The 26,688-nt window shown below is 41.0% G+C and overlaps 1 protein-coding gene and 1 long non-coding RNA gene across 14 annotated transcripts in view; one reads left to right on the plus strand and one right to left on the minus strand.

The window, feature by feature from the left end:
- FAM172A (family with sequence similarity 172 member A) overlaps positions 1 to 26,688 on the minus strand; it is a 372,757-nt gene that overhangs the window by 20,538 nt on the left and 325,531 nt on the right. For 9 of the 11 annotated variants that reach the window (XM_038403038.2, XM_038403037.2, XM_043514570.1 and 6 more), the window contains one exon: positions 1,751 to 4,946. The exons of the other annotated variants lie outside the window; for them this stretch is intronic. In XM_038403038.2, the coding sequence (XP_038258966.1) occupies positions 4,804 to 4,946 (143 nt within the window). In that variant the 3' untranslated portion in view covers positions 1,751 to 4,803. Of the gene's footprint in view, positions 1 to 1,750; positions 4,947 to 26,688 lie in introns of those variants that run through there. 11 annotated transcript variants of the gene reach the window in all.
- LOC119856009 overlaps positions 1 to 26,688 on the plus strand; it is a 75,208-nt gene that overhangs the window by 15,022 nt on the left and 33,498 nt on the right. For 2 of the 3 annotated variants that reach the window (XR_006281354.1, XR_006281355.1), the window contains exon 3: positions 643 to 4,262. The exons of the other annotated variant lie outside the window; for it this stretch is intronic. This is a non-coding gene — a long non-coding RNA (uncharacterized LOC119856009). Of the gene's footprint in view, positions 1 to 642; positions 4,263 to 26,688 lie in introns of those variants that run through there. 3 annotated transcript variants of the gene reach the window in all.

Raw genomic sequence — 26,688 nt, forward strand, 5'->3', positions numbered from 1 at the left:
GAAGATTTATTCCCAGACGGGCTATGTTTGAAGGGCTAAACAAATGGGAAGTTTTTCTAACCCCAACTGTTTACAAAACAGTGTGAACTATATTTTAACAGGAAAAAAATGTACTTTTTGGCACAATTTTTAAGGGCTTATTTTCCCACCCAGTCATTTTAAACCTTTCAAACTTGCGCGAGGAGATGAGGGGGAGGAGGAAGGGGCAGGGTTCAGCCTTGTGATTCAGTTACAATGTGTACTCATTTGTGACAAACTAACGAGACCCCTTCAAATCCAATCCCCCTCTTACATCTTTTTTGCCATTTGGGTCTCCCAGTCCCAAAGTTACCATTCCACAGTCTGTTGCATAATTTCAGATGTCAGGGAGCTTCCCAGTGATGAAATCTGAGAAGGCTCATGTCAGACCGCTGACTGCTAAAGACATCACTACATGAAAGATCAGTGGTGTGAAACTTTAAAAACATCGATCCAAATGAATCAATTAAATCAACATTCATCCCTCCTACGTGTGGTTTAAGACTATCATTGTTACCTTTTTACACTACCCAGATTTGGAGATAAACGCTGGAATGCTTTGATGGTTTCATCTATTCTAGAATCACTGTTAATCGACTTTGTGTTATTTTCCCCTTTCAACAGCTTATGCTCAGAGTGAACATTCTTCACATTTAGGACACTCTGTGTTGCTTCCAGTCTAACCCAGGATGACAAAGCTGCTGCTTTAGCAAGGAGGGGGTTGAGGCTTTGTTAAGTGTTGCTTAAAACTTTTTCCCAGGCTCAAACTGATTTTTATTTTATTTTATTGCATTGAGATTAATGGACTATTAGTTAAAAGGAAGAGAAACAATTCAAGAGGCTCCCAGTTAGTCACTCTGGTACAAGCCAGGGAAAAAAATCCACATTCAAATGGAGAGAAAGACCGTCCTGGATTCTGGATCTGATGCACATTTTGGTGGTAAAACTGGTCCCGCCTACTTTCCTCCTCTGTTTCAAAGATAAGAAGCTTTAACTAGATACTTTTGGGTACCGACAACTTAAATTACTGCAAAGCCCAAGTGTGTGGTAAAATGTTGATAAACCATCGAAGTCACTGTAATAACCATGCATCATTCACTTGAGTCTCGCCATTTGGGGTCTGGAAGCAAACGCGGGCTAAATGTGTTTGTTTCCTAATAAACAAGCAGAAATAGGAAGAACCCAACTAGTGGGTTTTAATTACTGAAGCAGGAAGGCACTTCCGCTCTCCAATGATCTCAGTTGACTCCAGTCTCTGAGTAGTTTTGGTACACTAATAATATCACTTTGTTTGTCTCTGATGACTAGTCTCTTAATCCCAAATGTCCTTTACGGTAAGGAGAGAACCAAATAAAGCAAGAAGTGAAGGAGATTTTCTTTTCCCACTTTTTGGAAGAGGGAGTTGCTCTTTTGAATATTATTTGTAAATTACATTTTTATATCAGAACAACCGAACATCCATTTTCAATTCCAAAACATCTAGGAGAGGATTTTTTTTCTTATGCTTAATCATCTGAAACATATAAGTGTAGGCAATGTGAAGTCAACAAAGACTAAAGGGATGTCATGATAAGTTGATGTTAGGCTATTACCATTTCAACAGAGTCAGACTACCACCAGCCAGATTTAAACTATTGATATGTTATTGCGCTATTCAGTGTCGGTTCATGTTTTTATTAATATCTACAAGCTGCTTTGAAGAGAAAAATGTTTATGAGGAGACAACTGCACATTAGAAGAGAAAAGCTTTTTATTATTATTTTTAAAGTGTAAACAGAAATATACAATTCATAAGAACTCCCTGCAGTTCTTTACATAAGCAAAAACGCAAGTCAATTAGGGCACGAGAAAGACACTTTTAAAAGGGTATTTATTACAGTAGAATTTTTTTGCACTGAATTTCCATTAAAATAAAAAAATAGATTAATTTTGTGATATTTGGCACCTTGGAAACCCCCCTCATGCATTCCCAGTGGTAAGAGTTTGACAGTTGCAGGATTTGAGAGCTTTTTTTCCACTCCCCCGCCCCCTTGGTCTTTGCATTTAAGCACAGAACTACACATATGAAATGCAAATCAACGAGTTAAAACCTTATTCACATGATACACTGATCAGAGAGGAAACAAACCAGGGACGAGTACAAACGGCGTAAATGCGTGACAGGCCAGCCCCAGGCAGGTGGCCAGCACCGACAGCAGGAAGTTACTTGGGGAGAAATGAGGTGAACCATATTCTTATGTCTATATAGCAAACCCATAATCAACAGGTTAAATTGAGAAATATGATTACACTGGAAGCTGCCCAGTGGCAGACGTGGATTTTGCTTTGCCTCTATTTGGGGAAGCTCCACAGCTTGCAAAACCCCTCGTATCTTGCTTGCGAAAGTCTAACTCAGGAAACACAGCGACGACCTCCATGTGTAAGGGACATTTACAAAAGGGAGAGGAGCTATAATGGAGAGAAAACTGCAGATTATAGCAGACAATTTTACAGTGATTTCCCCTTGTTACAAGCGGAGGTTGCTGAAAGAAGTAATGTGCGAACTGAAAAACACCACGGGTTAGCTAAATAACAGCAATGCCTGGTGCACATACATGGAGTATTACAGCTGACTAATTGTGACCCTCCAACACTGAGCACTGCACACACTTTATAAAAACAAAGAAAAGAAGTTAGCAAATAAAATGGAAAGATCCGGAAGAATCTCTCCTTACACTGAAGTGACATGATTCGGTTACTGGTACGTTTACTCCAGACAAAATACATTGAAATCCACATTAAACACTTTAAAACATCGTATTAACAACAATAGCCCCCTACCCTCACCCCTTCCGTACTGAATTCCTCCTTCAACGCCGAAACGGGAAAAATTACATTAAAAGGGGGTCAATATCACAAACCCATGTGGTGGTTGCCGACGATTTGACTGGTTTGAAGTAATACAGCAGTTGGATGAAATACCGTTTTGATTTTTGTTGGCTTTGCCTCTGCTCTAACAACAGAGGCGATGCAGACATGACCACTGAAGAAAAGATCACTTTAATTTAGCTTCATCAAACCTATAAGAACTAATTAGTGTACTTGCATGCCAGACACGATATCAGGCACATATTGTTGCTTATCAGACATTAGCAGTTAAAAGTTGCTGACATCAGCTACTATTACTAAAAACACTTCCCTCCGAGGTCTGCAATTTCAATGATTTTCTGAGCGTTTAAATTCTGTGAAACTGGCTGTGTATTTTACCAGGTGTATAAGGCAGGGACATGATTTTTGCAAACACTTTGAAAGAAATTAGGTCTGTGTTGAATCAAAAACTGAATAAATACAGGATGGTGAGGCATTCCAGTTATTAAAAATTCCGAATATGAAAATGTAAGCTTCTTTGAATTAAAAAATCAGCAAAATCAGTCATTCATGACTTTTTATTTATTTATGCTATCACAATTCACAGTGAGGTCCAGACGGTTGCTGAATTGGTAAAGTATAAAGCAATTGGCATTTTAAGGTAGAGCTTTCAAAAGCAAATGGAGCTCTACAAATAATGCCAAAGAAGGAAAAAATCTTTATACAAAGAGACTTTCCCACAAATTTGGACCCAAGTTTTTGGACCCCTTATCTGCAGAACATGGAAAGTGTGAAGAGTTGATCCCATTTGGTCCCAGAGAAGAAAAGACTATTGATTGTAAATAATCATTTTTTTTTACTATTCAAAATTATGTCCCTCTTTAAAAAGAGTAATTTATATTTTGCTTTGTCTCAAAATAGACATTCTATTAGAATAAAAAATAAACGTATCAACTAAGTTCTAAAAGTAAATTTTAAATACAGGTATTTAATCTATGTTACAATTTTCACTAAAACACGTATTACAGCTCGTGATTTAAAATTATTCAGAGATACAAACTCTCTGTAAAAATGGGAATCCTAAAATCACGAAGCAAAAGATTTCAGCATAAATAGCATCGGTTCATTTTGGTTTAAATTTAGTCCTTTCCTTCCGAAATGTACAGATTTATGAGAAACCTTATTTTAAATTCAGAGACGGTCCTCCATATAAATACCTATTCATTCATTTATTATTTCTTAGGAGCTATTTTATGCACAGTCTCTCCTCTGGTCTCAAAAGCTACAGGGAACAATTCATATTTATCCAAATCCAAATACTACGCCACCGTCTTTGTGCTATTTTTAAAATTTAAATTGAGTCATTATGGCTTAACTAACCCCCTTAAAAAGCACAACCAAAAATATTCCATTGTTAGAAAGATGTCTGAGCATTTTAAAGGCTGAAGAAGAGTAGGGAGGAGGAAGAGGGGAGAGAAATCTACCCGGATACATTATTTAAAAGCAATTCTGTTAAAAATGCATAAAACCCAAAGTTTGCTCCTGTCCTAGAAAGCAAGCAAGAAAGAAAAGTGAACCCTGGAAGGAAGCAGCAAAAATCCTGTAGGCGATAGGACCACGAAGAAGCTATTAAACTCTGGCATCAGCTCGGTGCAGGGCTATGTCAGGGCAATTAGAGCTGCACCATGCTGCACTGTGCAGTACTGCTGTCAGCCTTAATCTGCGCGCTGATGGGCAGCACGAAATCCAAGCTACAGCCCACAGGAAGCACAACCAGTGAACCCATATTGCTTTGACAGTTGCACTCATCTAGAAATAATGCAAAACGCTATTTAGATGTATACATCACGACCCTGTGCTCTAGAAAGAAAACAATCTAATGAGGGGCTGGGAGACTGCTTGCAGAAAACAAGCAGCAAGGAGATGTTTTTTCTCCCCTTAAAGTTCTTCATACTTGATTCTGTTGGAGCGTCGTGTTGGGGCTAGTTTGACTGAACTGTTCTTTGCCTCGGATGCTTCACTGAAGAATTTGAAAACAGACGGAAAACTCTTCCAGGAGGTTAGCTCATGACGCTCGGTCCCTGCAAAATACAAACAAAACAAAACAAAACAAAAAATTCATCACCATCACCGTTTGATCGGGCTTGGGGTCGTTTTGTTGCTGCAAGTTCAACCATTCCATTGTTCAGCATAACACACGACACAAAAGCAACGTCCAGCGCTAGCTATTTGCTGGTCCCTCTCAAAAAGCCCCACGTTTCAGCCTCACGAGAGGGACTTGAACACATTACCGGCGGTGTCATTAGAGATCGGATCACGTCCCTCACAGGTGTATTCTCGTGTCGAGTAGGGAGCAGGGCTTTAATCGCACGCGTTGACTACACGATAGGAAAAGAGCAGAGCGATGCACTAAAAACAAGGCAGAAAAGGGCGTGTGCTTATTACTTCCCCTCACCCAAACCCTGGCAAGCGGAGCCCTGTGAATACCGCCCCAGAATGGAGCCCCTACACTGTAGCACCTTTCAAGCCCTTCCAGTGCACAGCGCTACGGACTAGTCATGCACTTTGCCAAGTACCCTCAACACGCGAGCAAGTGCAGAAGGCAAGACGCAATCTGACCTCCTGCCTTGTCCGGAGCCCCCACCACTGAGCTAACAGCTTGCCGCGACTTCGGTTTCTGGGGCAGCCCATCGTTGCAATACAGTCTCAGGCACTCCATGCAAAATGGGGAGAACTGCGAAGCCCATCGGGAGCGGCCAGCCAGCGCTTTGTGTCTTTCCGACTCCTTCAGGGTTCACAGGCTCCGAAAGAGCCCTGGGTAAAAAGCAGAAGCCCACTGCTCAGCGGGCGCTGGCGTTTCCCAGGTCAATGGCATGACAGGAGCCGGCCGTCTGGCCCAACTTGAAGGCGACGGAATTTAGTGTTCAGGGCACGAGTAAACCCGCTTCTGTAACTGAACCCCGCTTCCCCTTTGGCGTCGATCTAAAGAGAGGCAGTCAGAAGAGATGGCTTTCAGCTACACGTACCGATCCCTGGAACCAGCAAGCCCCGGCACTCAGGCAGAAGAGCGAACCTGTTCCGCGGTTCCTTCCCCCCAGCGTAAACGTGCATCTGTGTAAACTGGATTACCCGCATGTGCTTTCACCGTCTTCCCCGTGGGCCCTTAACTGCACGGCACGTTTGTGTTGGTAAATACAAACACAGGATAATATTAACAAACCCCCACCCTCTCATCCAGATAAGGAGCCAAGTGCTCTGCAGGAGTTGGGATCTCTTCCGAGAGAACCCAATTATGCAGAGATGCTGCCTGGAAGTCTCTGGATCCTGGGCCTCCGTTTGATACTTTTAACATTGTTAATGATAATTCTTTAGTCTGTAATAGTAGGTCATTGCTATGGTTACTCTACAATGGTGCAACACTTCGCTTTCCCCTTCAGCTATTCGCTGAGACTTGGTAACCACATTTGTTGCCTAGCAACAGTTTTGTGACAGTATCACAATCTGGGAGTTACAACAATAAAGGACATGATGGCCCTGGCCTGTCCAGAGGAGAGATCTATAGCGTGGGGTGTGGGAGTGGTGATGGGAGTGGCCCCTAAAAGAGCTGCTACGGACAACTTACCCTGAGTCCCTGCAGCAACACACAGAGACAAGTGAAGGCAATGCTAACAAAGACACCCCACACAGCTATACCCCTACAGACATTGTTTACACAAGGACAATCCACCACCACACCTATATTCTTTCCACAGACACCACCACTCTCCACACAGGTACCCCGCTTCAGAGACACCCTTTGCACACACACCTCACTCACCCTAACACATATATCCCCCAACACAGATGCACTTTTCAAAAACAATTCACTACATATGTCCACCCACAGAAACCCTTTACTGAGACAATCCATGTGACACATAGATATCTCCCCACCCCACAAATACCTTTCACAAAAAGGCAATCAGCTAATATATACACCACTCCTCCACTAACACCTTTTAGAAAAGACAATCCACATCACATACATATACCTCCCTCCAAACACAGACATCCATTACACAGACAATCCATCACATCTCACAGAAATTGCTCCACAATCACCTTTTAAATAAAAAAACCCAGCACTAAATGCAGGTATCCCCTCACAGACACCCTTTACCTGGAGACAATCCATCACATCTACAGACATCATGCTCATCACAGACACATCTAACACACTCTATACCAGTAGTAATCAACAGGTGGACGGTGGCCAAATCTGGACAACCAGGACCGCAAAATCTTTTTAGTTACTTATTATTAGCATTGTTGTTATTGCAGTGTGAAAAAATGTTCCTCTGGACTCTGGAACTCAAGTATACCTTGACCAAGAAATTTGGACCTCGACAAAAATAACTGACTACCCCTGAACCTACACAGACAACCACCACAAAATATACTTTACATAGACTTCCCATCTCGATACAGGAACACCTCATTATCACAGACACCTTACCACTACATAAAGATATAGCTCCTCCTTCACAAAAAGACAACCCACAATCCTCCATGTATCTTTCTAAAAGACACCCTTGTAGGGAGACAATCCACTGTCACCACACACCCCTTACACATAAAGTTAACCCCTAGAGAGACCCATTTACATAAAGACATGTTGCTACTACGTACAAATATAGACACTCCTTACACAAGAACACTATCTCTCCACAAGCCATCACTTACAGACACCTCACCACCAGGTATTCCTTAACCACTCTTGCGTAGACAATCTTCCCTATACAGCCACTTGTACCACCTAAGATCCTTGTCCTTGCACACATTTAATGCCATATTGAGCCTCTATGGGCAGACTGCCTCCACATCTTCATCCTTGGTTCCTATGCACACAGCTCCACTACCACACCCCGAAAGGCATACACACAGTACTCTGCCACTCCAGACTTCTATCTCTCTACACACACCAATATTCATTTCTGTTGGCCTAGATTTAGATTAAATTGGATGCAGAGAATTTAACACTGTTTTATTCTTTATCATTTATATTTCTTCTTTGTGAAAGGCCATCTTCAGAAACACAGAATGACAAAAAAAATGTCCAAAAAACTTTATTTTAATTTTCTTCCCCTCCCTTCCTCCATTTCTCCTTTTCCCATGCACCCATCTCATTTCTTCAGAGATCACACACCAATGTTATTGAGACACTGATCAATTTAAGCTTTCTTAAGCAACTCTCTTACCCCACCCCTCTCCAAAAACAATTCAGGCTTTGAATCTAGAGGGCCTGATGATTCAATGTTCCAAAGCAATTTTATCTCCCTCTCTTTATAGTTCCTTTTCTAGCAACAATCTTACTGATGGATGAACAATTTCCCTGGTGATAAAATCACTACCATGGCTGTTTAGTTTCTAGGATTATGACGACTCTTGGCTTGAGTAATACAGAAAAGACAAAAACAAAAACTCAGCCTTGTTACCTTGTCAAATCTCTACACTTTCCTTCATGGCCCTTTGAAGGTCAACCTTTGCCCTTAAATATGCACCTTCAGCTCCCATTCAAGGGAGAGCAAAATTATCATATAAAATTAAACACTATAAAGGTAGTACATTTATTATTTATGCAAAAAATCTAGAAAATTTCAAGGCATATTGGACATAAGCAACATGAGTTAGAAGTTATTTTAAATGACAGCATGCCCTAGTAGGCATAATAGATTTGGTGATATTGTTCTCCAAACAGAATAGTAACACTGAAGAGTATGATCTGTACAAGGAAGACAGAAAGGGAAGAATAGAAGAGTTAGCGTTATATGTCATAAATATTTGCAAAATCAACAGTAGAGCTGCTTGGGAATTTTCCATTAAAACGAGTTTCTGACAGAAAATGTGGGTTTCACAAAATCAACATTTTCCAAAGGATCATTTTGATTTTGCTGAAAATATTTATTTCCCCCATGTTTAATTTTGGGTTGGTTTGACCAAATCAGAATATTTCATTTTTTGAATGGACCTCCAATGTTTTGTTTCAAATCAGTTCAACAAAACATTAAACTGTATATCCTTTGTGGCATATTGCCCTATGAGAGTTGGAGTTCGGCCCCTCCATTCTCTCCTCTGGGTCCAGCTTCCTAGAGGACTGATAGCTCCCCAACGCAATGTGGACCTTCCTCGGATCATGCTGTGCTGGGTAACATGGGAGTCATATGATCTGGTGCATTGTGGGAAATGTAGGGAATATAGGCAGGGAGCCTGGCCCATAAAGGAGAATGGAGTCAAAAGGCTCCTGTGCCATAACTCCTATTAGGCAATGCACCATTGTGGAAAAATGCAGTTTAATATCTGACTCAAAACAAATAATTTCACATTCATTCAGAAACATTTCAATTTTGGAAAAGTAAAAATATTTAACTGTGATCAAAAATGTAAAAACAAAACATTTAGACATTTCCAAATTAAAATTGTTCAGAATTTCCATTCTGTGAAAAAATTTGAAATTTCATTTTATCATTTTTATTTGAGACAAAATCATGTTGAAATGTTAGAATTTCTCACAGGATGGAATTTCCAAATTCACTCAGCTCTAACCAATACAAATGAAAAGAATATCAATAAAGTACTTTGGGCAAAGTTACAAGTAATATAAAATAAAGGTGAAATTGGACATCTTCTGAAAAGCTTCAGGAATAAAGAATGAACTTGACAAGTTAAGGGACCAACTATACAGCAGCCCAAACTCACAGGATCCTGCACTTAGTTAAAAAAACAAAACGTACTGAGACATCTGTTGGATAAAAAAATAGAACTAAACATTGATCACCAAAGAAATATCTATGTTACTCCATGATCAAGAACACAGAGAATACTACACCGAACTACTTTATAACACATTTTTTGCAATTATATAGCATCTTTTATGTGCAGATTTTAAAGTACTTTACAAAGATGATTATTATCCTTATGTTCAGATGGTTAACTGAGGCAGAGATACCACAACTGACTTATCCAAGGTCCTAGGAACTCAGGAATTGCCATTCTGGATCAGACCCATGGGCCATCTAGTCCAGTATTCTGTCACCAGATGCCTTCAATGAAGATGCAAGAACCCCTAGCAAGCAGATGTGGGATAATGTGCCCCCCTGAAGATCTCATCCTAATTCCTCATAGTTAGAGATTGATTTAAACCCAGAGACATGAGGTTTTAATCCCTTCTGCAAGTCAGGGCAGAATCAGAAATAAAATCTAGGGCTTCCTAGATCACAATCATATTCTTAGCTACTAGATCGATCTAGATTAGTTACATGAGAAGCCATTGTGAATCTACTTCTTACCAATAGAAAGAATTGTTTGGGAATGTGACATAACAGGAAATATTCATACCAAGTGATTAAAAGCTATTTGAATAAACTATACTAAGCAATGGGTTGATAGAATACAGTGGTATAAAGGCTTCAAGGAATAAATTGCTTGGGGACCTGTAAAATCTAAGGAGCAGGCTGTAATGGGAAGACACATGAAAATCCATGAGTGTAGAACACAGTTAAAACACCCTATAATATGCCAACAGAAGCTGCCAATGTGACTTTCTGAGGGACTGCTCAAAGAACTGAGGGTAAAAAAGAATCTATCTTGGAAAAGGGGTAGCAGGCAAGTATCCTAATAAAAATATGGACTGTCAGCTAAGGATTTGAGTGAAAAGATAAGGGCAGTAAAGATGAGAATGATTTAATGGTAGCTAAAGGGATAAAGGGGAACAGGAAGAGCTATATATATAACAAGTACCGTATATCAGAAGGAAAAGGAATCTTAAGGAGAAAGTAGATCTGTTATTAAATGAGATTAAATAAACAATTATTCTATGGTTAAAATGGTGAACTGCTTTTAAAATCAGTATATCAGGAATAATAAAGAAAAGAGGTATTGACAATTAGAAGTAATAAAGACTGTCAATACAGCTGTTGGTAAAAAAAAAAAACAGAAAGGGAATACTTGGAAAAACTGAATATACAGATCATCAGGTCTGGATGACATGGATCTCAGGGTCTTAAGGGAATCAGCTAATGAACTTTGTGAACTACTGGCAATTATTTCTGAAAACTCATGCAGAAGCAGGTAGGTATCAGAGGACTGGAAAAAAAGAAAAGGAAATGTGGTGCTAATTTTCTTTAAAAAATGAATAAAGATAAATTACCATCTGATAAATTTAACTTAAAATCTTAATAAAATAATAGAACATTATTAAAATAAAAAAATCTGCTAGCACCTTTTGGTAATAGGAACATTAGGATTAAACAAGTATAGATTTATAGCAATAAAGATCCCAACATCAATCACTTTTCTTGATTGAATCATAAAAATTAGTAGATGATGGGACTATCCGTTATGGTGCCTTTCTCTATAGGTCTCGCTGTGTGCCATTTCTATCTGGCCTGCAACCTGGTGAAGACACACACAATGGATTATAGCTTTCAGCACTCTAGTGGTCTGTAGTTACCATTATCTCTATTTTTAGATTGTTGTATAGCTATCACTAGCTAACTAGAGATTGATAATGATAGCAATACAGACATAGATATAGGCATTATATCTAGACTGCAGTAGATATAGATTTATACACTGCACTTGATTCTAGACTGGAGCTTTGGAGTTATATGGGCTTAAATCTGGAGTAGCATAACGACAAATCAGGCCCATTTTATCTAGACTGAAGTAAAGCATTTGATTCATTGTCTTATGAAAATGTACTTGTTAAACTAATTCAAACTGTCTTGGAAATGAGCAATGTCACTTAGCTTGAAAACTGGATAAAGCACTATGAACAATGAGTAATGATAAATATCAAAGCAGTGGGTTGGGGGAGGCGTCTAGAGAAGTGTCAAAGGATTGGTAATAGGTTAGTTTCTTTTAAACATGATTATTAATGATCTGGAATAATGAACAAACTGCATATTAATTAATTAAATTAAATTAATTATGCAGATGATACATTAAATTGGAGGTAAAGGAAACACTAGTAAGGTCAGAGAAATAAGAAGGAGGAAGCTAAGTAGTATACAAATAAAGACAGGAAATAAAAAAATGAGCTTTGCTACCATGTTTACAAAAAAAAGTATGTACAAAAATGAGTGAGCAATTGATCAATCAATCATCTCAGGGTTTGTTTGTTCATATACTTATGACTGTAGTTTAATTTCCCTTTTCTTCCCCAGCCATGTGCCCCCAAGGAAAAGAAATCCGAAAACAACAGAGCTCTTTGGCTAGATGAGTTTACAAACTCCTTCAACTGAAATTACCGAGCTTGCAGAATGTACAAGCTCTGCTGGCTTCACTAACAGATTCCCCATAATTTGCTCTTGCAGTGATTACCAGCTGTGCAGGACAAAGGTGTCCTCCTTCAGCGTTTGCCAACTGTGCAGGACAAAAATCTCCTTCTGTGGCACTTACAGATTATGCAGAACAGTGGTTCCATCCTGTGGAGTTTACAAGATATGCAGGACAAAGACTTTCCATGCTGTACCAGAGCAGAGGGTTTTCAATATAAACCTCTTTGCACTGAAATATTTCTGCAGAGAAAACTTTCTAGGTTGAGAAGTTTCTCCACAGATATTAACTACACTGCTACTCCAAGGTCTGATTCTGTGAGTTGCTGCTGACCCTCAAATCCCATTGACTTCAAAGTGAATTAAGGATACTCCACACCTCAGGATTTGGTCCTTAGCGGAGCAGTTAATATCACAGTTCCATATGAGCTTGATCTTATGCAATGTGAATTTCGCCATTAACTTTAATGGGAATGAGATCTATCCCAGTGTCCTAGCATTCTGCATTGAAATCTTACTATGATGAAAACTATTGATGCAGATATTAGGTAGGTTTCTAACTTAGCAGTCCAGGGAGTTTAGTGGCTCCAATATTTATTAAGTTACTACCACACTTTACTTGCAGGGGTCAGGAAATAAAATTCTCCCCTCCCCACTGCACAATTGGCCGGATGTATTTTTTTTTCCTCCCACCTTCCACTGAATCAACAGAGATTGGCCACAGCTGGAGATGGGACACCAGATTTGAGGTGGGAAAGGAATTTTTCTTCAGGTCAGATTGGCAGGGACCTTAGGGTTTTTCTCCTTTCTCTGTAACATTGGGTATGGATCACCTGCTACGATCATCTGGGTATAAGCTCACATAATAATTGCAGAAGACTTGGGCATTAGTGGCACCTCATCCCTCATGTTCTCTTCCTGTGTGTTGCTCACAACAGTTTAGTCTCCTGAGGACTGAAATGCTTTGGTCTAACTAAAGTCACCAAACTCAGTATTTGGGTATTTAAATTAAAAAATTAAATTAATTAATTATTAATTTATACTGCTCTCAGTCTAAGAAGGAACTGTCATTAACATTAATAGTCTGGGGCTATATATGGCCCCCATGCTACAGAGGAAGGCAACCCCCCACCCCACAGGGTTTCTGAATTAGGATGTGAAGCACATGATGGTAAAATTAAGTTTCTGAGTAGTTCTAAAACAAATGTGTTTAATTTCAACAGCTGGGATAGGATTTTTACAGACTTTTTAAATTTATAATTAAATTATTTATTAATCTATAGAACAGAAAAACTACATTAATACATTAAACAAAAAAGAAAGAGTAAAGGTTAAAAATCTGGGCTGAAAATGGCACTTTAAGATATTAAATGATTAGAAGAAAGAAGATAGTAGTTACAATGAAATAAATGAATAGAGTACTAGTCTAGATTTTTAGCTTTGGGTTGGTTGGTTCTAGTCAAAACCTTTGTTTCTTTGAACCCAATAGTTTAAAAAACTCTGTCATATAAGCACATACATGCTGACATACAACAACAGATCTAGTCTATTACACAAATACAATAAAACTCACTGATAGTGAATGTAGCTATAAAACACTATATCAGCCTCCCCATTTCCAGTTCCTTTGTGCTGTTCCAGCCTTTTTGGTAATTGGTCAGCTGGGGGACTCCTTGAATGGTGCAGAGTTTGCATAGATGACTCTAAGACAGGCCCCCCAGTGCATATCCTTGCATGTAGGGGACATGCTGGTAGATATGGGCAGTGGCAGCTGAGCGGTCTATTACCGGCTGGCAGAAGTTATAATAGCTCAGGGTCTGCTCTAATTTGCACCAGGGTCCAGACTGGGCTTTGGCAACCACAGGGACAGAAAGCACAAATGTGGCATAGAGCCACCTTTGGCTAAAGTATAATTGAGTGTAGCGCAGCCAAAGCAAAGGACTTGTGCCAGAGAAACTCCTTATAGCGAAGAGTGAAACTCCTGAATTCTGTCAGAGTAGAATTCTGTACAAGGCTCTCCAAGCTGCCATCCATCTGCAGAAGCCTAACACAGTGGGCTACTGGCAGGCAAAAAAACCATGCAATGGGGTTTCTGCATCTGCCATATGTGGACTGAGACAGGCTTCCAATGAGTTCAGTATAAGGAGGCTTAAGGAACCTTTGGATCTAGCTAAAAGAGAGGCCACTGGATGTGTCCCTACACTGTAGCACTGTAAACTGCCTGTGGGCTGAGTGGGTGGATTCTGTCCCCCTCCAGCCCCCATAATTTCCCACATAAAGCCTATTCACCAAGCCATTGTTCAGAGGGTGTGTGAATTCTATTGTGCAAACAGCATTGTGGGTTACAGCGAACATCTACATAACATCAAAGCCTTACTGTGGAAAAAAAAGGACTCCAATGTAAGAGGGTTCCATTATACACAATTATGGACTTTTAAAACTCATGACAGCGTGCACCAGTGTGTATGGACAATCAGAAATCTGTGGCTATTGACTTTTTAAAAGCTATCATTTAGAGATACAAGGTGAGTAATATCTTTCATTGGATCAACTTCTGCTGGTGAAAGAGACAAGCTTTTGAGCTACACAGAGCTCTTAAAAGTTAAATGACATAGTGTGTAGACAATATGTGAAATGATTTTATTTACATGATAGCTATGGTAGCATTTTGGTAGCATTTACATGATAGCTATGGTAGCACCTTCATTGGTAAAAGAAAGGAAACACTTGAATATTTTTTAAAATTAAAGACAATTTTGAGTTATTCAGATTCTAATTTTAAAAAAAGAATGGGTGTCCTTTAAATACATTGTGTTAGTTCAAGCTATTTTGTTGAAACTTTATGAGCAACAAATATTTAAACTCCAGAGTAAGTTCCACATGGTATAACTCCCTGAAAATACCAATTCTTATGAGAAACGTTCTTGATTAGAGTCATAATAATACTTAGCTCTTATCTAGTGCTTTTCATCAGCAGATATCAAAGCGAGGGAGGCCAGCATCATTATCCTAATTTCAGAGATGGGGAAACAGAGGCACATAGAGGGGCCATGACTTGCCAAAGAAGACAGTGACAAAACTAGATCCCAGAGTCACAGGCCAGTGCTCTATGCCCAAGCTTTTAGTGCCTCCCTGTCAAGTAGCTGAGGTTGGAATTCAGGTTGTGGTGGAAATGGCGTCTGCTATGGAGCTAAGGAGGCTGCATACATTTGGGTATTACGATGTTTGAGTGGTAAGGCACATGTGAATGTTGGCTTAACCGGTGATTTGTTTTTTGCACAGTGTCTAGCACTTTCGGGCTGGGATCTCTTGATGCTACAAGAGTACAAATCCTAAATAAATAATTGTAAGTTCCATTTTTTGGGATGGTTTAAAAGCATCTCAGCTTGTCTTTTAATATTATAATTCCTAATGTAACAAAAAATAAGTCTAAAATGTCTCAGAAAACTGAAAAAACCCACAAATGTCTATTTGTGTTACATAGTTACTTAAGGCTGATATAACATTTAGCCACTTATGATGAGATGTCCAATAATTTATTCATAGCTATTCCATTTCAGATATCTTAGTCTCCGCATTTGTGAAGATAAATGCAATACACACAGAATTTATTCAAAAGACCTATATGTACTATCTATTATAGTTCTGCATCTCTGTGTTAGTACAGAAGACAGAGAGAAGATAATGTTGTTGTTCCACCAATGAATTTATACTGATGTAGTGCATGTTGACCCTCTGGTTATTAGAGTGACCTTTGGTGGTCTGTGCTAATGAACAATACTGAAAAAGGCAGGTGATTGAGACCAGTCTGCAAGATTTTATGGACAGTGATCATTGCTGTGGGTCAAGTACACCAGTACTGCAATCATAAAGTTAATAACCACTACAACAGCTTTACATGTGGATGTCTCAGAAGAATGCTGTTTCTGTAACTCACAGCCTTTAGAGATGTTATTTATAATTTATATCCAATGTGAAGTGCAAAGATTTTTTTCCCCCTGTAAGTCACAGTAATCAATACAGGTCTGTTCCTATTATAGTCCAATGAGGTGAACTGTGATGCAAGAATCAACTAACTTGGGGAAACACCATAATCATAGCTTCACAAATGAAGCAGTGCCCAACATCAATTTCCAAAGTCTATACCGTAACAATAAATCAGAAAAAAAGTCTGTAAAAATCCTATCCCAGCTGTTGAATGTCACAAACTAAATTAAACACATTTGTTTTAGAACTACTCAGAAACTTAATTTTACCATCATGTGCTTCACATCCTAATTCAGAAACCCTGTGGGGTGGGGGGTTGCCTTCCTCTGTAGCATGGGGGATGTGGTCACTTGCAGGTTTAAACTAGCATAAATGGTGGATTCTCTGTAACTTGAAGTCTTTAAATCGTGATTTGAGGACTTCAGTAACTCAGCCAAAGATTACGGGTCTATTGCAGGAGTCTGTGGGTGAAGTTCTGTGGCCTGCGCTGTGAATGAGACCAGACTAAATGATCACAATGTCCCTTCTGGCCTTAAAGTCTATCAGTTTATGAGTCTATATCAAGTATGTGATGGTCTGAAGTTCCCATAACATGGAAATGAGCAATTTAAGAATAAGCACCAATTCACTAAAGCTTTACAGATGTGAATTACACTAAATTTAATTAAAATGGAAAATATCACACTTTCTAATAGTTAACCTCAAAAATGTCATTAGACGGAATATTCAAAATTAATGACCATAATGCTGCAATGTAATCCCCAATTAACCCCCTACCACCTCAACATGGAAAATAGCTGACATGACTAGAAGTGTGCAAATCATTCTGCTTTTCACCATGTGTATTCATCTTTTACGTCCTCTGAATCAGTAGCGACCTTGCACAAAAATGTGCTACAGAAGCAAGCAAAGGATCAAAGATATTTCACTTTCTCAGAGTTGTCTATTCTACAAAATTAGGTCGAATTTATAGAAGTCGATTTTTAGGAAGCGATTTTTTTTTTACAGTCGATTGTGTGTGTCCTCACTAAGCACATTAAGTCGGTGGAGTGCATCCATAGTACTGAGGCTAGTGTCGACTTTCGGAGCATTGCACTGTGGGTAGCTATCCCACAGTTCCCGCAGTCTCTGCCGCCCATTGGAATTCTGGATTAAGCTCCCAATGCCTGATGGGGCAAAACCACTGTTTCGGGTTGTTTTAGGTAATGTCATCAGTCGCCCCTCCCTCCATGAAAGCAACAGCAGACAATCGTTTTGCGCCTTTTTTCCGTGTGGGCACCATACTGCTTTCAGCAGACAGTGCAGTAGGTCTGCAAACCATCATCATTGAATGACTGCTTCCGCTGCCACTCTACTCTCCTGCAGACGCCATACCATGGCAAGCATGGAGCCCGCTCAGATCACAGCAGCAGTTATGAGCATTGTAAACACCTCGCACGTTATCATGCAGAATATGCAGAACCAGAACCTGCAAAAGCAGGCGAGGCGGCGATGGAAGCGCGGTGACAAAAGTGACGAGGACATGGACGCAGACTTCTCTCAAAGCATGGGCCCTGGCAATTTGGACATTCTAGTGGCAGTGGAGCAGGCTCATGCCATGGAATGCTGATTCTGGGACCGGGAAACAAGCACAGACTGGTGGGGCCACATAGCTGCAGGTCTGGGATGATTCCCAGTGGTTGTGAAACTTTCGCATGTGTAAGGGCACTTTCATAGAACTTTGTGACTTGCTTTCACCTGCCCTGAAGCACAAGAATACCAAGATGAGAGCAGCCCTCACAGTTCACAAGCAAGTGGCAATAGCCCTCTGGAAGCTTGCAACGCCAGACAGCTACCGGTCAGTCGGGAATCAATTTGGAGTAGGCAAATCTACTGTGGGGTCTGCTGTGATCCAAGTAGCCAACACGATCACTGCGCTGATGCTATCAAGGGTGGTGACTCCGAGAAATGTGCAGGTCATAGTGGATGGCTTTGCTGCAATGGGATTCCCTAATTGTGGTGGGGTGGTAGATGGAAGGCATATCCCTATCTTGGAACTGGAGCACCAAGGCAGCCAGTGCATAAACTGAAAGGGGTACTTTTCAATGGTGCTGCAAGCACTGGTGGATCACAAGGGACGTTTCACCAACATCAACGTGGGATGGCCGGGAAAGGTACATGACGCTCGCTTCTTCAGGAACTGTAGTCTGTATGAATAGCTGCAGCAAGGGACTTTCTTTCCAGACCAGAAAATAACCATTGGGGATGTTGAAATGCCTATAATTATCCTTGGGGACCCAGCCTACCCCTTAATGCCATGGCTCATGAAGCCATACACAGGCAGCCTGTACAATAGTCAGGAGCTGTTCAACTATAGGCTGAGCAAGAGCAGAATGGTGGTAGAATGTGCATTTGGACATTTAAAAGCATGCTGGTGCAGTTTACTGACTTGGTTAGACCTCAGCGAAACCAATATTCCCATTGTTATTACTGCTTGCTGTGTGCTCCACAATATCTGTGAGAGTAAGGGGGAGACGTTTATGGCGGTGTGGGAAGTTGAGACAAATTGCCTGGCCGCTGATTATGCGCAGCCAGACACCAGGGCAGTTAGAAGAGCACAGCAGGGCACACTGCGCATCAGAGAAGCTTTGAAAACCAGTTTCATGGCTGACCAGGCTATGGTGTGACAGTCTGTTTGTTTCTCCTTGATGAAAACTTGCCCCATTGGTTCACTCTACTTCCCTGTAAGCCAACTGCCCTCCCCTCCCCCCTTTGATCACCACTTGCAGAGGCAATAAAGTTATTGTTGTTTCAAATTCATGCATTCTTTAATAATTCATCATGCAAATAGAGGGATAACTGCCAAGGTAGCCTGGGAGGGGTGGGGGAGGAGGGAAGCACCGGGTGGGGGAGGAGGGGAGGACGGAAGGACAAGGCCACACTGCACTTCAAAACTTTTTGAATGCCAGCCTTCTGTTGCTTGGGCAGTCTTCTAGGGTGGAGTGGCTGGGTGCCTGGAGGCCGCCCCCACGACATTCTTGGGTGTTTGGGTGAGGAGGCTATGGAACTTGGGGAGGAGGATGGTTGGTTACACAGGGGCTACAGTGGCAGCCTGTGCCTTTCCTGCACTTCAACCATATGCCGTAGCATATCAGTTTGATCCTCCACTAGCCTCAGCACTGCATCCTGCCTCCTTTCATCATGCCGCCGCCACCTTTCCTCTTGATCCTGCCACCTCTCTTGTTGCTCCCACCTCTTGTCCTCGCATTCATTTTGTGCTTTCCTGGACTATGCGATTGTCTGCCTCCATGCATTCTGCTGGGCTCTTTCAGTTTGGGTGGACTGCATGAGCTCAGAGAACATTTCATCGCGAGTGCGTTTTTTTCACCTTCTTATCTGTGCTAGTCTCTGGGATGGAGATGCTAGTTGCAGTGTGGAAACATTTGCAGCCGTAGGAGGAAAAAAAGGGAGAGTAAAATTGAAAAAAACACATTGGCCATTTAAGAGGGGCTGATGTTTTCGGGTTAACATGCAGCACAAACCCAACTAACCCCTCCCCACACCCAATTCTCTGGGATGATCGCTTCACCCCTCCCTCCACCGTGTGGCTAACAGCGGGGATGATTTCTTTTCAGCCACAGGCAAACAGCTCAGCAGGAATGGCCATCTCTGAATGTCCCCTTAATAAAATTCCGCTATTTCAACCAGGTGACCATGAATGATATCACTCTCCTGAGGATAACACAGAGAGATAAAGAACCCATGTTGCTTGAATGCCAGCAAATACTGGGACCACACACTGCCATGTTTTCTTATGCAATGATTCCAGACTACGTGCTACTGGCCTGCCGTGGTAAAGTGTCCTACCATGGAGGACGCAATAAGGCTGCCCTCCCCAGAAACCTTTTGCAAAGGCTTTGGGAGTACCTCCAGGAGAGCTTCATTAAGATGTCCCTGGAGGATTTCCGCTCCATCCCTAGACATGTTAACAGACTTTTTCAGTAGCTGTACTGACTGCGAATGCATTCCAAGTCTTCAGGGCAAATTAATCCTTAAAGACACTTGCTTTTAAACTGTGTATTATATTTACAAAAGGTACATAAACTCACCAGAGGTGCCTTCTCTGCCTTCAAAGTCTGGGAGCCTGGGTTGGGAGGGTACTGTCTCCAGGGTGATAAACGGTTCCTGGCTGTCAGGGAGAACGGTTTCTCCGCTTGCCTGGTGTGCGCTATCTTCAACCTCCCCCTCCTCCTCATCTTCCTCATCCCCAAAATCCTCATCCCTGTTGCGTGAGACTCCCTTGCAGGAGTCCACATACAGGTGTGGAGTAGTTGTAGGGGCAGCCCCTAGAACTGCTTGCAGCTCATCATAGAAGCAGCATGTCTGGGGTTCTGGCCGGAGTGGGCGTTTGCCTCTTGGGTTTTTTGGTAGGCTTGCCTGAGCTCCTTAAGTTTCACGTGGCACTGCTATGGATCCCCGTGATAGCCTCTGTCCTTCATGCCCTTGGAGATTTTTTCAAATATTTTGGCATTTCATCTTTTGGAACGGAGTTTTGATAGCACAGATTCATCTCCCCATACAGCAATCAGATCTAGTAACTCCCATTCAGTCCATGCTGGTGCTCTTTTGCAATTCTGGGACTCCATGGTCACCTCTGCTGATGAGATCTGCACAGTCACCTGTGCTGATCAGCTTGCCATGCTGGCCAAACAGGAAATGAAATTCAAAAGTTCGCAGGACTTTTCCTGTCTACCTGGCCAGTGCATCAAAGTTGAGAGTGCTGTACAGAGCGGTCACAATGGAGCACTGTGGGATAGCCCCCAGAGGCAAATACTGTTGAATTGTGTCACACTAACTCAAATTCGACCCAGCTATGTCAATTTCAACGCTAATCCCCTCGTCGGGGAGGAGTACAGAAATCCATTTTAAGAGCCCATTAAGTCGACAAAAATGGCTTCGTTGTGTGGACAGATGCAGGGTTAAATCAATCTAATGCTGCTAAATTCGACCTAAACTCGTAGCATAGACCAGGGCTCAGTCATGGTTTCAACATCTCGGTATTTCGTTTTGGGAGGCTAGAAAGTGCCACTGGATACATAGGAACCAATGAGATACTGAAGAAAGTTTTGTGAAAGTGAAACAAAATTATATGTCCAGTAACAGAGGCCTCAGAATGGAGCCATAAATTATAGTAATATAGCTAAGACCATAGAAACTAGCAGTGGGGCCTTACCCACACTTCTTGTCTCTTTGTTTCTACAAGAGATTCAGACTCTAAATTGAGAGCCCATGAAACAGCACTCAAAACTGGGGGCTTCCTGGGGGAAAAGGAAAACTTAATACAGCAAATGGAAATGGAAGCCAAAGTCTTGCCTTTGTCTGTGACAAACACAACAAAGTGGGCTAGAAACTTGGGAAGAAGGTGACAAGAAATGGCAGAGGGGGAACATATCACTTAAAAGTCACAATAACAGAAGTTCTCACTGTACATTAGAAAATGTGGACATTTTGGCCCCAGTTCTGGGATGCCACTGGGCTCAGTGCAGGGGGTGAAGAAGATAAAAGTGGCTATACACCACCTTTACACCTTGTGGGGCTACCAAAGTCCACTTCAACCCCTGGAATAACATAGAATAGCCTCAGGAGCCACTATGCTTTACTTGCAATAGTCCCCAGGAGGGATGTCCAGAACACTCACAGTGCAGAGTGCATTGGCTACAGTCCTCCTTCTTCTGTCACATCCCTGAGCTGTGGTCTCAACTGGCCCTTCATCACCAGGGACTCCCCTCTTAAAGGGGCCAGGATGCAGTCCAGAATCGGGGCCTTGCTGTCTAGTCCAGTTTCTGACATCTGACATGTGCATGCCTAGGGAGTAACTTTTAGCTATTTCAGTATTCAGGTAAATTCTATTAAAGAGCTTTTTTATGGTCTGACTTTCTCTGTCCTGTGCTGATGGGTTGTTTGCTTCAACCTTCTCCCTCTGTCTCCCTCATAGTCTTTTCATCTCAGCTTCATTCCACACCTGCCTATCTCCCCTCTTCTCCTTGCCCATTCCCACTGATTCCCTTTCCTTCCCTTTTCTTTCAGTTTAGCACTGATCCTCTCCTATGTTGTACCCCTCCCCCAAATGTGGAGCTAACATGACATTTGATACCATACATTGTTCATTCTGCTTGTGTTTTACACCCCTTCTCCTACCCGTCTGTCTTGTCTATTTAGACAATATTGCTTCATTGTTTCCTTGTACTTCCCCATCTGCCTGTATCCATCAGTTGTCTCTTATAATTAGATAGCAAACTCTTTGGGACTGGGACCATCTTTCTGTTCAGTGTCTGTACAGTGCATAGCAGAATAGGATCCTTACCATTATTGGGGCTCTGAGGTCCTTCTGTAATACAAATAATAACAACTTGGGATTGACTCACATTTACCAAATTTGTTTTTCATACATATCAGCATACTCCTAACCCTATCTACATGTCACCATATTATTGGTAATCTCAGTGATGAATATGCAATTTACAGTTTCATTTAATAATAGGGAGGGGGAAAAAAGAGAAAATTATGAAGTTGTTTGTGTTTCTTATGTGCTGTGTGTCCAAAGCCAATTTAAATGGAATAATATCATTCTGGCCCTTCTGCATGGAGTCCCACTGAGGATCAGTGCCTACATTTAAGAACGCTCAGCTCCAAGAGACCTGGAGAAAGGCAGAGCCTTACATCACTAAAGAGTTAGTTGACCAATTATAGAGGGTGTTAATATGTTCTGAAGAAAGCCCTTCTCAGTGGGAAAGCTGGTAAGCCTTGAGAGTTGGTGATGGAGAGGAAAGGCTCTGATATGAAAGTATATTTGGAAGATGAAGAAATCTGAAATATTTAAATGAATTTCAAAACCTGGTGATTCAAATTGCCTTTTCAAATGCAGAATCCCAAGTTTTCTATAAAATTAGAATACAATCAAAAGAGTATGCCAGAGTAATTTCCCTGTGCAGGATCACTCAGCTGAAATTTTCTGTCATCTTCTATTAACATTATTAGTTATTACCACAGTTGGCCCACAAATTTTGTATGAGAGAAACATGAGAAGAATTAAATACATGTGGGGAATTCTATTGTGTGTGTCCTGTACACGTCTTTTAATAATTATTGCTCTAATTTGGTTTGGTTTGTCTAAACCACTCCAGGTTGTTTTCTAGAAATAAGTTTAAAACAACTACTGATAAACAGAAGAACTGGAGTGTGGTGTGAAAGATTGACATGGGAACGGAAGTTAGTAGAAAACTGTACCAGCATGCACAAATGTGCCCACCAGCACAGTTTGATAGTCACTGTTCATAAAAGATCCTGCAATGAGTTAATATGAAAACTAAATCTCCTGTAGAGTGAAGTAAGAGGGAAGCTCACTGAATAGGCAGTTAAGGAAAACTGGCACTGTGGATACAGTATGTACAGTACATTCTCCCTCAGTCTAGGGAGAAATGAAATGTTACAACCATAATACATGCATGTGTTGAGAGAACATTTCTTTTAGCATTTTTAAAAAATCTATTGTGAACAAAAGCCATGACTAACTAGAAAAAAGATCTTTCAGTCAAGAATATGTCTGTTTTGTACTTGTTTTTCAACTCAGAATGACTAGAATGCTTTGTTGTGCATTCTGTAGCCCTATAATCAAATTATCTCACTGTAACATATTGGGTTACTGATAATAAGTTACAGTAAGTTAATACTAACTCAACATTAAAACACAAGCCAAATCCTTGATAGTCCGACTTAGTTTTTACTCAGTCCATACTCAAACACAACTCTCCTGGAAGCCAGTGGGATTTTATCTAAGGATTGAGGATAACTGAGGCCATATTTAATCTGCATATCTGGGGATCTGTGAGGGAAAATGTGGTAGACAGGCCAGGAAGGAACAGACTGACCAGAGGAGGGCCCAGAGAGGAGATGTACATCTTCTTGCACCCAACAGAGATGTCCCTGTAAATTTAACATAGTCAAAAGCTGTAATACATTACCACAGGACTGCCTCTGCTGCAGGAATCTCCCTTTGAGAAGGACCTGGGGTAGCTGCAGCCAAGGAATCAGTAGTTGTACAGTTGCAGTTAAGCTGACAGAGTTGCCAGGAGCTAAAGCACAGAGATTCTGTATAAATGGCTCTGTGCCTCACCCCAGGGATTTTGGAATATCCATGGGCCAGGGCCTCAATTTCATCAACAGGGTGAGGGGGGAAAAACAAGCTCTGTCTCATGGTGGAAGAACACAGAGGAAACTATAACAGGAATCCAGTAGAACTTCCTGGCCCCCACAGGCAGGAGTACTTTTCTGGATATAATCTTGCCTTCGGGAGTTGCCCCATGATTCTTAAGTACAGGGGCAAAACAAGTGTTTTTTTTGTCATTAATCTGAAAGAGGAACATCTTACCTCCTGATACTTTTTTATTTTCTTATGTTATACCCACAAGATGCCAAGGAGGCATCTTTAAGGGATTATATATGTGAACTTATGGAGCAAATGCAGTAAAAGGAAGAGAAGAGGCTGCACTAATTGCACTCCATTTGTAATGCACATACAAATAAAAAGTGCTCTGGTAAAATAAATAAATACATCTGTCAAGGTCATGGTTAACATAACAAAGTAAAAGTACTTTGGTAGGCTGGAAGTTTGTATGTAGTTATGGAAGATCTGGGGACAGACAGTTCCTTAGCATTTCAATGCCTTGTACAGATTCCTGAAGTGTGGAAGGCAGTTATGTTTTTTTTGGTCAAATGACACCTTAAGTAATTAGGGCTAAACAGGTCAAAATAATACCTGCAGAATATTATAGATGGAGCTTGTAGAATCATCTATAGTTCATTACTTAACACTTCCCATTACAAGACCCTGTTTTCAACTGCTTATAACTTTGTCAAACTTTAACTATTTGGGCTGAAATTTCCCATGCCAAGTCCCTGCCTTGGACTAAAGGTGGGGTTGGGTTTTTTTTTTTTTGGAAAAAGTTTCGGCTAAAAGGGTTCAGCCATTTCCAAGAACAAGACGGAGGAAAAATGTGTTTTGCCACTGTTAAAAAAATTTCTTACAGCTATTTCATTGAGCGTCTCTAGCTCCATTCTTCATAGCTGAAATTTGATTGGGATGGGGTGTGGGAAAGTGTTGCATTGTTATCAGGGATGTGCCTTTTGCTGCTCCTGTGAAAATGTGCCCAAATTTGGCCAAGTTATAAGCCTTTGAAAAAACTCTCAGTGTGCTTATGATTAGTATAAACTCCTTAGAATCTGGCAGCTAAATTCTCCCAAGACTCGATGTGTACTGGGCATTCTCCAACCCAAGCATGCAGGGGATGAGCCAAACTTTCCCTGCAATTGCTGCTCCCAGCTGCTGCAGGCCTCTGTGGTCTCAGGCACAGGAACTAAGTGGAGGCAGATTGTTTCTCCAGTGCTTTCAGTGCTCTCGCTGCTGGAGCCCAGGTAGCACAAAGGAGGAGGAAGTAGCAGCCTGACTAAAATCCAGATGGATCAAAAACGAGACATGTGGAGGTGGCGGGAATAGATTGGGTGAAGGAGCCAGAGGCTAGGGTTAGGAGCTGGCTATAGGGAGACTGGGACTGTCTGGACAAAGAGGCTGGAACAAGTAGTCTGGGGGAGAGCATGAGAAAGACTAGGGTGAGGAGGCTGGAGGGTGATGGAAAGACAGGGAGTCAGGCGGGGAGACGGGCCACCATCCTTTCCCCAAGCAGTTTGAAAATCAATTCCTTGCAAGCCAATATCTAAGTAAGGCATTCTGTATCACTCAAGTCCTTTGGTTTAGCTGCTTTGGAGGCGGGACACAGAAAGAACAGCTGCATGGTACCTGTGATAGCCTTGAACAGACTGGTGTGTTAGGAGACCTGGAGGTAGGTAGGTTAGGGCTTCAAGATCCATGATTTTGCAGCTCTGATAGCTCAAAAGGAGGGTAAAGAGGTAATAGAGATCACTGCATTTCACCCACAGGACAGAATAGATATTATATTTTTAGGGTTTTTTTCTTTGTTTGCTCAAACACAAACTTTGAACTATTTGATCCCAGCACACTAGTGTAAATGTTAATGAATTAGGCTTTCTAACATTTCATGTAAAATAGCAGTTAAGAATGGATGTTCATAAAAGTCATATTATCGTGCAATATAAATCACATATACCAATAAACATGCAATATTTTTATTAATAGTTTATTTTTATGACTTTAGGCTTTGTTAAAAGAACAGTACAATAAAAATAACAGGTGTCAAGAATAAAGGAAAGGCAGTATTTTATAAAAAACAAATACAAATGATTGAACTATAGGGATTTTCATTGCAATCCCATGGGAAGATATACAGGATGCTTAACTTTTTATCTTGTATGACATGCAACATGCATGGAATCGAGAACTTATTTTGAAATGACAAAAAAGTGTTTCTCTTTCTGCTCCTTGACATTAACCTGTATAGATCTTTTTTGCATATGATGGTACTCACTTATATTCAATACATACTCACTTATATTCGATAAAAAGGAAGAG

Source organism: Dermochelys coriacea, chromosome 5 (assembly GCF_009764565.3).
Source record: "Dermochelys coriacea isolate rDerCor1 chromosome 5, rDerCor1.pri.v4, whole genome shotgun sequence".
Lineage (NCBI taxonomy): Eukaryota > Metazoa > Chordata > Testudines > Dermochelyidae > Dermochelys > Dermochelys coriacea.